Source organism: Protobothrops mucrosquamatus, unplaced genomic scaffold (assembly GCF_001527695.2).
Source record: "Protobothrops mucrosquamatus isolate PMUCROS unplaced genomic scaffold, P.Mucros_1.0 scaffold_34, whole genome shotgun sequence".
NCBI lineage: Eukaryota > Metazoa > Chordata > Lepidosauria > Squamata > Viperidae > Protobothrops > Protobothrops mucrosquamatus.
The window spans coordinates 248,111-260,544 of NW_015386110.1; the positions used below are offsets into that span (position 1 = coordinate 248,111).

The 12,434-nt window shown below is 36.7% G+C and overlaps 1 protein-coding gene across 1 annotated transcript in view; it reads left to right on the forward strand.

The window, feature by feature from the left end:
* The window catches only part of CCSER1 (coiled-coil serine rich protein 1), a 263,393-nt gene that overhangs the window by 38,395 nt on the left and 212,564 nt on the right, over positions 1–12,434 (forward strand). The window contains exon 3 of the mRNA XM_015810064.1: positions 5,532–5,625. Within this exon, the coding sequence (XP_015665550.1) occupies positions 5,532–5,625 (94 nt within the window). The remainder of the gene's footprint in view (positions 1–5,531; positions 5,626–12,434) is intronic.

Consider the following 12,434-nt stretch of genomic DNA (forward strand, 5'->3'; position numbering starts at 1 on the left):
TAATTGGATCGTAATTGGCATCATCTGAATAAGAGAATATTGGTTCATAAGAAGAGACAGTAAATATTTTCTATGCTATCTGTATGTCATGGTTCTGACAGATGAAACTCTTCAAAGAACTTCGAGGCATTGTTTACCTTAAAGAATCTTTATTAGGGAAGCATAGCATGGGCACTAACATAATCAAAGCCAAAAACTGGATTCCCCTCCCCTGAGCACATGGTATCAAAGCACAATTCCCTCCTCCAATTAACAGTCATAAATCACATTCTCCAATTAGTTTGAAACGCAGTCTCTCCCTCCTGTTCTACAACCCCCCAATTCTTATCATCTCTTATTTCAATAACCTTGGTTCACACACTAGGTCCAGTATTGTTATGTCTAGCTAAACTCTCATGCACATTCCTCCCCCAGCATCATCTAACTCTAACTCTAAGAGTAAAACATAAGAAGAAAATTATTGCATCTCCAAAGTAAAAACATCTGATAATAATAAACAAGAAAAGGCCAATATAAATGGCTGAGCAAAACTTAAGAGACCATCTTTGAATGAGTTCTAGGAAAGTGCTAGGCCTATATTTCTCAACCTCGGCAACTTTAAGGTGTGTGGAATTCCAACTCTCAGAAGTTGGGGCTGGAGAATTCTGGGAGATAAAGTCCATGCATCTTAAAATTGCCCAAGTTCAGAAACTCTGTTCTAGATGTTTTACACTTACACAAACACAGTTCTGCATTTGAATAAATCAGAATGTTGGGAGGGACCACAAATCAACAGATGGAACCATGCAACTAAGTGGACCCTATTGAATGTTATTTTTTTCTCTTATGTTTTTACTTTGATTTGATAAAGCACCCCAATATTCGAGTTGCAAATTCCAAAACTGGTGCCTAAAAATAATAAATGGAATGCATTACCTCTGCTGTATCCTTCCCCCCTCCTATCTTTTTCTATCTCTTTTCCTACTGTCAAACTGCTAGAAGAGGGTACCTCTTCTAAACATCTACAGAAAAATGCTGCATTTTAATTTCTTGCAATTCCATGAGGATAAATTTTATATAGATATCTATTTAAAACAGGGAGGAGTTAATGCAATAATGTAGCATGGAAATAGGGATACTCTAGACCAGGGGTCTCCAACCTTGGCAACTTTAAGACTTGTGGACTTCAACTCCCAGAATTCTGGGAGTTGAAGTCCACAAGTCTTAAAGTTGCCAAGGTTGGGGACCTCTGCACTAGACAACCTGTGACCTGTTGGGTTATCCTTTCAGAGATAATTTCTTACTTAAATAGAGAAATAGAATGAGCACGTACGGATTGTGTTGATTTTATAATTGCATGTCATTTTAATGAAAGTGAAGCATTGCCATACTTTCATGCATCATGGCATCTTAATATTGTTCCATAATATATCTTGGACCACCAACAAATGTCAGGAGAGGATGATGCACCTTCCAATGTTTCTAAAGTCATCATCATTCAATGCATCAGTCGGATCTCTTCGTGTTGTTGATCTCAAGGCTGTTGATTTATTCGGGTGTAACTCAGCCTGTCGCCATCAGTCTTAGCAGTTACGTCACCACATATTGTTGGAATAGACATCCTCCTCTTGGAAGGTTATTAAGCTCATTCTCATGGTTCATTATTCAATATGCATAGTAACACATTGCCATTAGTTTCTAGTTGTTTGTCAATTGGAGCTGAGGATGCCAGCCATTATCTTCAAGAGGGGAAAAGAATGTATTGAAAGCTGTCAGAGGAGCGATGGGATTTTGAAATTATTTGCAAACCACCTCCTCATTCTTTCAACACGATGTGCTGTTGGATCAGTCAGTGTTGTTTGGTATAAAGATGGAGCCTTTTTGACAATTTGTGCATTAAGTTGTATCTCATGTTCGAGTGCTACTCAGGATCAGTGACAGTGGAAACCTCCAGTATATCTCAAATTTGTTCTTTTTTAGGTAGAAGGGACACAGTGTATGAGTTTCATTGTCATCATAGCTTTTTCAATCATTCATCTATCGCAGATTGAATTCCAACATTTTCAATTCTGTGCTGTCTTGAGAATCCATGAAGTAAATTTGAATAATTTGGTAACTTGGCATTAAGTATCCAATGTAATGATGGATTTGCCTTTAAATAATTACAGAAGGATTCCACCCTTTCCTTGTTGGAAGGACTTCCAAGGCAAGAGATGCTTTGCAGATTGGATGCATGGGGAGAGGGTGGGGTTGATCAAGAAGAATGTATAAAGGTCTCAGTAGTGTGTGAGAGATGCCATACGACCAGTTGAGTTAAAGCCGCACTGAAAAGCCACCTGCGACACTACTGTCTACACCAGGAGTCTTCAAACTTGGCCCTTTTATGACTTGTGGACTTCAACTCCCAGAATTCCTCATCCAGGCATGTTGAAATCCACAAGTCATAAAAGGGCCAAGTTTGAAGACCCCTGATCTACACTTTCCTTGCCAAGTTTACTTTACTGGTTTCAGTTTTCCCAGGGCATTGGGGCAGATATTTTGAATCCCAATGGCAAGTCTGCTTCTACAGACAGAGGTTGCTTCTGCTACCTACTTAGATTGAGGGAAAAGGAACTTAAAGGTTATTCTCACAGTTTAGAGTTTCTACCCCCCCCTCCCCACCACCATGCCTTGGAAAAAACGATTGGGGCTTTTAGATTTATAAAATAGAGTTATCAGCCAGCTTGCAGGTGCCTAAATCCACTGCAGAGGTATTTACCTGCATTGTTTGGTGACATGGCACACACTTTAGCATAAGAGAAGTGTCTCAATACAAATATAAGTTGTTGAGCAAAACAGCAAAGCCTATTTTAGCTTCATTTTACAGGTACAGCGGGGATTAAAATCAGCATGTTTAGCAAAAGAAGGAAGTTGTATTTTAGAATTTCTAAGGGGCTATTTCAAAATAAATGGAGGGTTTTATTAAGGCCTTTTGCTGAAACATTTTTCTGCAAGCAGTAATTAAACCTTTGAGGAGGTTAAAAAAAAGGAGGTGAACATGTCAGCATTCATCTGTCAGCATTTTTTTGGGACAAGTTATGAGAAATGTCTTCTTCCTTTCCTTTCCACTCCTAACTAATAGAATATGTTTAACGGGGGCGATTTTAAACTAAAAATTGACATGTAGTGTTAAAGGCTATACAAACATGCACACCGGCACACACATACTGTTAAAACTTTGCCTATCATGTTAACAGATGGAAATCAAAGTTCTAATGAGAACTATGTCTGGATTTCCTAAATTCCACATGATGCAGTTAGAGTTTTGTATGTCTCTTCCGTGCCATCTGGGATCATCCAGATTTTTGCAGTCTGAACTAGTTGAATCTATAGATAGCCTTAATAATAGTAATTTTATAAAAGGTGGGTATAAGAGGTGTCCAAGTTAGAATAGTTAATTGTGATGAATGACACTGTTTTTGAGTTCTAAGTTTTTTTTTCTTTTAATGACCCTGTGATTCTTTGCATTGGGGTGGAGTTCGGGTGGCTGAATAGAGCTAAGTGTTTACTGGTCGGATGCCCTTCCTGACATCTATATGGTGTTAGCAGCAGATATTTTCTCTTTGTTCATAGAGAAAGAAATATCTGGAGCTATCAAGGATCGAACTCACAGCCTCCTGATTGTGAGGCGAGAGCTCCACCTCTAGGTCTTGCTTTATATTTGAAAATTATGTTAGTATCTGTCTTAATTACTTAGCTTAATATTTAAATCAGGGGTTTATTCCAGGGGGTGCGATAACTTGGGTTTTCAAAATTATAGTGTATATGCATAATTTGTTGCCATTATTTCAAACTTTTGTAAGGGGTGTGAGAATATATTAGAAGCGTTCTAGGGGTGCGGGATATAGAAAAAATTGGGAACCGCTGATTTACATTCATTGAGCTTAACAGTTTACTAGTCAGTTTCCATTAGAGTAACAGTTTACTATATTCAGAGTTTTGAAGTATCTTCTCCCACTGGCCTTGAGACTAAAGGCACGCTGGCTGAGGAGTTCTGGGAGTTGAAGTCCACAAATCATAAAAGGGCCAAGTTTGAAGACCCCTGCTCTAGAAAGAGTACAGAGAAGAGCAACAATGATGATTAGGGGACTACTACTACTACTACTTCTTCTTCTTCTTCTTCTTCTTCTTCTTCTTCTTCTTCTTCTTCTTCTTCTTCTTCTTCTTCTTCTTCTTCTTATTATTATTATTATTATTATTATTATTATTATTATTATTATTATTATTATTATTATTATTATTATTATTATTATTACTGTTGTTGTTGTTGTTGTTATTATTATTATACCTTATTGGTCCCAAAATCACAGTTTTCTGAGCCAGAAAATAATGCTATTTATTTAGGCAATTATATCACAACTTAAAACAGAAAAAAAAATCAAATAAACAGATTACAGAGTTAATTTAGCATAACTAGTACATTTCTACATGAATTCTTATGAGGTATTTGTTTACAAGCATTATCAAAATAATATGCAAGAAACAAAGGAGTCAGTTTTGGATTACTTGGTGGCTTCATATGAATTCTTTTATATTCTTCCTAGTCTAGTATTTATTTAATGGTTCATATCTCATGTTCAAGAGCTGTTTTATGAGCAGATAATTCAAGATAATCCCATTGTCTCATACAAATCATTACATATTCTTGTATCAAACACCTTCATCATATTCTGAGATCCTGGAGATTTTGTAGTGCAAAATAATATCCCATCATCCAGAACTTCTGTGTAAGATCTTTAAAAAATCATGTGGCATGGTTCTGAAGACATTCTAAGAACAAACAAGGAATTTGTGATACTATCATAATTTATTTTATGGTGCCTTCCTAGCTCTTGAGTTTTACTGATAGGGTTGCCAGATACCAGGATCAGTAATAAAGAATACAGGACACTTTCTGTCAAATCTGTTGTAGTTCCTTCTTCCCTGAATATGTTTCATTTCATTGGCTTTGACTGAAATTATGCTTGAATATTTTTTTCTATTTGTTTCACTAACATTCTCATCCAGAATAAATTGTACAGGTAGTGTATGATAAAGTTCCTTTATCATAGTTGTATGACCCATAAGCCATTGAGATGTGTAGTAATTCCTATATTCCCAGAGGATACATTTTTGGATCAAAATTAAAATTGGATTCTTCAACCCACGCAACCCTTTCTAAACATCAATTTATCAGTGGTCTAACTGACTATCACTGGGAGAATACTGTAAAACCAGATGGAGCTTCCCCCCCCCCCCGTTCTAGTGGGGTTGTTCTCACATCTGAAGAATTTGTTAAATATTCCACAGATCTCGACTTAATGCATGTTGATGGGACAGTGCTGAAAATATTCCCTTTGTTGTCAATTTCAATTTATATATTGTACATCCTTTATGTCTGTGTCTGGTGTTGAAGCAATTCTTCACTTAATTCATATTACTTCCAGCAAACCCATTAAGTTGTTTCTGTGCTGCTACTGTTGATCTTTTATCCTCCTCCTCCTTAATATAACCTTTTTCTGGGTGTATTACAGGATGTATTGAATAACCTCGGCTCCTGTGACCTGGAAGAGGATGACCTTATGCTTGATTTGGAATTCCTAGAAGATCCGCAGCATCGACAATCTGGTAAGCCCCAAGAAAATATAAGGGTTTAAACGCTTTTGTTGCCTGAGCTTTTACTCTGAGTACTTTGTATTTGTCTGAAGTGGTATAGGGCAGTGATGGCAAACCTTTTAGAGACCGAGTGCCCAAACTGCAACACAAAACCCACTTATGTGTCATCGGGTGCCGGGTGGGCATGGCCCATTGGGTGGGTGTGGCCCATTGGGTGGGCATGGCTGCGGTGGTAACGGCAGACTGGGTGGGACTAAAAAGTTCAATCAATCAATTCCAACTTTGCGAGATATTTTTTTCCTGCGAGAAGTTGAAATTGATTGTTTGAACCTTTTTTTTTTTGCACGCGGCGGTGGAGACCTAAAGCAAAAAGGTTTTATAAAACCCAACTGGAGCCCTAGGACTGGGGCGATGGCACACGTGCTCACAGAGAAGGCTCCACGTCCCACCTGTGGCACGCGTGCCATAGGTTCACCACCACGGGTATAGGGTTTCCTGCCTGAGCAGGGGGTTGGTCTAAAAGACCTCCAAGGTCCCTTCCAACTCTGTTATTATTATTATCATCATCATCATCATAATCATCATCATTGTTATTATTATTATTATTATTATTATTATTATTATTATTATTATTATTATTATTATTATTAAGGAAACGAGTAATAAATATAATTCTTAACAGGACAAAAGAAAAAATAGGGGATAGATCTAATTTAAATTGCTTTCAAGTGTATCTAGTTCAGAATGGTTCAGACTGCTTTAGGCCAGGGGTGTCAAACTGCCGGTCTGTGGTCTGGACGCGTCATCTGGAAGCCGCGCCCACCCCATTGCCGGCAATGGCAAAACCGTCCCAATATGTTGCGCGACGTCACATGATGTTGCGAGTTTGACATGTCTGCATTAGGCAGTTGGCAAAGGCAGTGCTAGTTTCCTCAGATGCTCATTTCTTCCTCAACACCATTCATATTGCTGTTTTTACTGGAAAATCATGCATTTTTCCCTTCGTAAGATTAATTCTCATATCTTTTTTTGCTTCTTTTTCATACAGTTGAATCTTAATTATTGTCTAGAAACTGGAAGGTTATTGATTCTTCAGATAGTTTAATCCCTATTGCCTATGAAATAAATAAGGAAGGGGTATCCTGATAATCTCTCTCTGTTTTGTTTTTCCTTAACTTTTTCCTCCTGCCCTTCTTTTACTATCCCCATTAATACTTTTATATCATTTTCTTTCACTCATTTTATATTATCACTTTAGTTTACGGCTTTGTGTTAGTAGGATTCCTTTAAGATGATCTGATCTTTGTTTTAGTTGTTTTCTTTGGTTTTTTGCATCATCCTTGACTTGAGATGCCTCTGCAGTTTTCTGAAATGCCTTTCAGAACTATCTAGCCATTGCCTGCTTCCTAGGTCTGAGAGAGAGTGACTGGCTCAAAGACAACCAACTACCTTCTGTGCTTAAGGAAGGACTAGAACATGTTTCTCTTAGTCCAGGGGTAGGCAACCTTGGCTCTTTTATGACTTGTGGACTTCAACTCCCAGAATTCCTGAGCCGGCCATGCTGAGGGGAAAGGGAGAGGTTTCCAAGCTGAGCCATGCTGGCTGAGGAATTCTGGGAGTTGAAGTCCACGAGTCATAAAAGAGCCAAGGTTGCCTACCCCTGTCTTAGTCAAATGCCTTTAACTGTTATACCAAACTGGGTCTCTTTGCTCCTTTGGTACTTCATAAATAATAAAGAAACTGTTCCCAAGAGCTGAAAAAGTACAAAGTTCTGGTTAACATCAACTGATGTCTATCAAACTGCTGTAGCTTTTCTCTCTACAGTTTGAAGATGAGCCAGTTTGGTCCAATGGTTAAGGCACCACACTAGAAAGCAGAGGAGCACGAGTTCTAGTCCTGCCTTAGTCTAGAAGCCAATAGATGACTTTGGACAAGTCACTCCCGCTCAGCCCAACCCATCTCATAAGGTTTCTGTTGTGGGGAAAAATAAGAGAAGGAAAGCGTAGTAGATGCCTTGTGTTATTTTTAAAAATAATAAAGGCGGGAAACAAACAAGCAAAATGAGGAAGGATCCAAGGCATATGTTTTCTTTTTCTTGTACAGGGCTGCTGTGGAGAATTAACCATAAAGTACTTGGAATGTTAAAAAAAAAAAAAGCTGCTTGGTAGATGTAGTAAATTTTTATTTGGAGTCTGTTAGTGTTTCCAGAAATCTGTCAATACTGGATGCTTAAAAGTTAGCTTAATAAATCAAACATGATCTGCCTAAGGGGTGACTGCTTATTACACTACATAAATTAGGAGCTTAAATGTTTCGAAAACACAAGAGTAATAACCGTGACAGCTTTGTACGGTAGGTTACTGTTTTTATACAGTGAAAAGCCCATCAAGCACTTACACAAAGGAGAAGTATTAAATTAGCCTTTCTTGTTCTTGAATACATCTGAGATATATTCAAATATATCTTTTTAACATTTTAACATTAAATTGTAACTCAGAACATTCCATGTATAAATAAAGACCTTGCACTTCAGTTATCAGAGGAAAGGATTGGAACAATTGGCTTGCATAACAGTAGATATCAGTTTTATACGATAGGAATTTATTAAGTTTATTCTCAAGAAAAAAGTGTTGCTCTCTCTCAAAACAGATGAAAATAGAATAAAAATAGCTGTAGTTTGCATATAATACTACTAGTTCCGGGTACCAGTTGGAATGCATGTCCCTATTTAGATGAGAAAGAAGATCCAACCCCTGTGTCATGTGACTCCCCTTGGTGTGGCAGTAGCACACAATCTTATATGATACAATCTAACTGTTGTTGTGGCTTTTAACTATTTAGTCATGTCTAACTCTTGATCACTTTATAGGCAAGTACTCTCCATGCTATCATGCCGAACACAGCTTAGTCATCTAAATACTGTGTTTCTAATCCAGCCATCAAAACCGAGGCTACTACTTCCTTTTCTACTTCCTGCCATTTCACATTTCTCTTTTAGAAATGACATTTCTCACACAGAAACTCATGTAGGCTCACATACTTCTTGCAGAAAATGAAAACAGAAGAACCCACAAGAACAGAGAGGTTGAACTCCTAGCATCTACTTTCATGGGACTTCTCTAGAAGCTTATCTCTATCAATGACATCAGAAAAAAAACAGTTAATCCTCCCATAAATAGCTTGTGTGATAAGAAATGACCTACTTGATTGCAATGATATATAATCTGTATGGAGTTAAATCTAATTCCTGGGTTAATTAACTCAGTTTTGGAGTTCATATGATGTTTTTTATATGTAAAATTAGGATTTCAAAATCATCTATGAATACAACTATGGAAATTTATGCAATAAGTATACTTTTATATAAAACTATACGTAATGCTAAAAATGATTAAATAGGAATGGCTAAAGCAGTATATAAAATCAATAAATTACTGAAATCTACTGGTATTTCAAACTGAATATTAATGACATGTCTATAATACTGCATGGTAGAAATATACCCCATAGGTATATTTATAGGTATATTTCTGAAGAAAGGGATGATGGAGATTCTAAAAACTAGTGAGTGTTTCCTTAATAATCCTAATGGCTCTAATACCCAAGTGTGTAAATTGGTTAAATTTATTTTATTCTATATAAAATAAATATGTAAAATTAGCACTTGAGTCAAATAATAATAATAATAATAATAATAATAATAATAGTAGTAGTAGTAGTAGTAGTAGTAGTAGTAGTAGTAGTAGTAGTAGTAAAGTTGGAAGGGACCTTGGAGGTCATCTAGTTATCAGTTGCCATTTTTGGCTAAAGTTTACATATCAGGCAACACAATTTTTTGTACACATGCTAGATTTGTTTCTTCTCTATTTATTTGTCTGCAGAACTTTTATATAAGCTTTTTATCGCTCTGTGCCATTTAGAAAATAATAAAAATATTAAATGGATCTCATTTTTTGTCATTTTAAAGTTTAATGTTGTGGCATTGTGGCTATTTTAATAACACTGTATAATGAGTTGTTGGTGTAAAATGCCGATGAAATAATTAAGGTCTCTAGGTTAGTGTTCTACCAGGTGTTCACTGAAGAGGTTTTGTCCTTCCCTACTAATCAGGAGATTCTGAAATGCTACGTAACATTTTAAAGATTATGAATTCTGACCTAACAAACTGTACTGATTCTTCAATGGTAGACTCCTAAGAGGTTAATCAAGCATATTTTCTGTTTGGAAATACCTTAAAGAGGTTTCCAAATAAGGTTGTTCTAATTTTAAAATATGACAGATTCAAATTTACTAAATATTAATCTTTTCATTATGGTAGGTTTCATGAGTAGGTGTTGTGTTGAGGGTGGAGGTATTTCACCAACTATTCCACGGACAAGGCAGAATTCTCCAAATAATGTTAGTTAATTATATTTATAGTTCACATTGGAGGGTGAAAGGGAGCTAAGGATTGTAAATGAGACGAGATGGGTGGTGCATAAATCTAATAATAAATAATTTTAAAAATCTGCCGGCTCCATTAGTAGTGCTTAAAGTGGATCAAAATTCTCCACCTTATTCATAGAATATTCTCAAGAGACACTGGTTAAAAAAAATAAGGAACTGTTCAGAACATTATCATCTTTGCAACCGAAGATGATTTTCAAATTTCAGAAATGAAAATGTTTTTTAAAAAACGTCATTGAATCCTGATTCATTATCAGCAGCACCAATGAAAAGTAGATAATTCTGAAGCCTATTGCAATGAGACAGATAATATTTAATTAAAAATAGGATGACACTGAATTTAACATCACCTTCCCAGACCAATAGAGAGACAGACACATATACATACAAATCCCAAAGGAAGAATAGAAAGAAGAAACAGACTCCTTTGCCTCTATAATTATATTCTCAGTAATTTAGCAATACCCACATATTTTAAAGGAAAGGTATTTGGGGAAAAAACATTTTCCTCTTAGGAAAATACAGTAGACTTGTGTTTATTTCTCACACCAATCCACTACCATCTTCCCCTTTTGAATGCTTCAGCCTATGCTTCAGCCCTATTTTGTAAAGACTGCAGTGATGTCAGGTTCCCCAGAAACATACTATAGCTGAAAACTGACTTTGACTCCCTAATTATGAACTGACTTAATTGACAAAAGGCTCTCAGATATGATGGGGCTAGTAGTTTCTTCACTGTCAACAGGGACAAGTCATCTACACATAGAAAATCAGTCTCCATGGTCTATATTGCAGATTTAAATTCTAGGCATCCTCTTCTTCCTGCTTTTTCAAGTCAGTGGGTATTTTCCTGGCTTTTTGTTTTTGTGGCCTTGAGACCTCCTTGATCTGTGCTGACATAATAATTCTTTCTAACCTGGGAATTGTCATTCCTTGTCTTACCAACTTTATTTCTTACATTGAGGGAGGAGGATTGCATGGATTTTCTTTTTACACTTTCAACATAGTGCTAGGTTGATATTCACAGTTCGGAAACCTGAGCTCTTGAGGATGACATTTACATCAAGATGATAAATGGCAAAAACAACCTGTGGACACAATTACCTGTAGATTTCATCCCAAGCCATAAATAATACAGCACATGGCAGCATCTAGCTGATCTTTCTTGCAAAAGCGAAACAAAGTTGGACTGGAGACCCCCAGGAGATTCTATGGCTAGAGCAGGGGTAGTCAACCTTGGCTCTTTTATGACTCGTGGACTTCAACTCCCAGAATTCCTGAGCCAGCTGTGCTGAGTTGAAGTCCACGAGTCATAAAAGAGCCAAGGTTGACTACCCCTGGGCTAGAGCATAGACTGAGATATTGAAGAAACATCCCACTGAAAAGCAGTAAAAAGCTGATTCTGAATTGTTACTAAGAAAATTATGTGGATGTGGCAATGAAGTCATCAAAACATGAATATTACTCAAAGGGAGGCTTTATATTTTTATGACATTAGAACTGAAAGGAGAAAAGTGACATAGCGGAGGAGGACGACCCAATCCCATCTCCTTTAGCAGCAAGGTAATGAAATAAAATTACCTGGTGGATAATATAAGGTTGCTTAAAATGTGGCAGGAAATTTGATTAGGACTTCCCTTGCTTTTTGTCACCAATAGTTGTGCCTTTCTTGAGATTAATTCCTTTTGAGATCAATGGAGACTATAAAGCAAATTTGTCCAGAATTTGGTAGTTAATCAATTTAACAATTGGCAGCTGCAATAGCTAGAAAATTTACTTTTGAAAGGAAAAGTTTTATTGGGTATCCTAGGAGAATTCTCATAAATCAAATAGCCCCTAAGCCATTGTCTGCTGGTACATAGCCAAATGAAAGTGTTGGCGTAATGACCCAAGGATGTCAATTAGGAATTAATTAAGGAGTTGCTAAATTATTTTGGAGCTTGATGAACAAGGCTGGGTGCAAAACACTGCAGTGATTTAGGAGCTCTGCTGTATGTATAAATTAAACCTGGCAATATTTGTTAATGTTTCAAGTGGGAAAGGAAACAATTGAACTGCCGCAGAACCCCAGCGGCTTTGCGTATGAAACATGCATATGAAATGTGTCCGAAAAGAAAATATACTAGGACTTAATAATTGAAAAACAAGAACTGAATCCTGTCATTGAATACAGAGTAGGAAAACTGTTTGTCAGAATGGGAGATTACACAAAGGCAATACGCAAACAATTTCATAAGCAGCATCACATTCCGATATAATCCAGAGATAAAACTCAGGATGTGGTTGCCAAACATACACATAGAAACAAATTTAAGCAAGCCATTTGTTTTTTTGTGTTGTATCTTCTTTGTTCTCTATTGTTTTAATATTAGGAT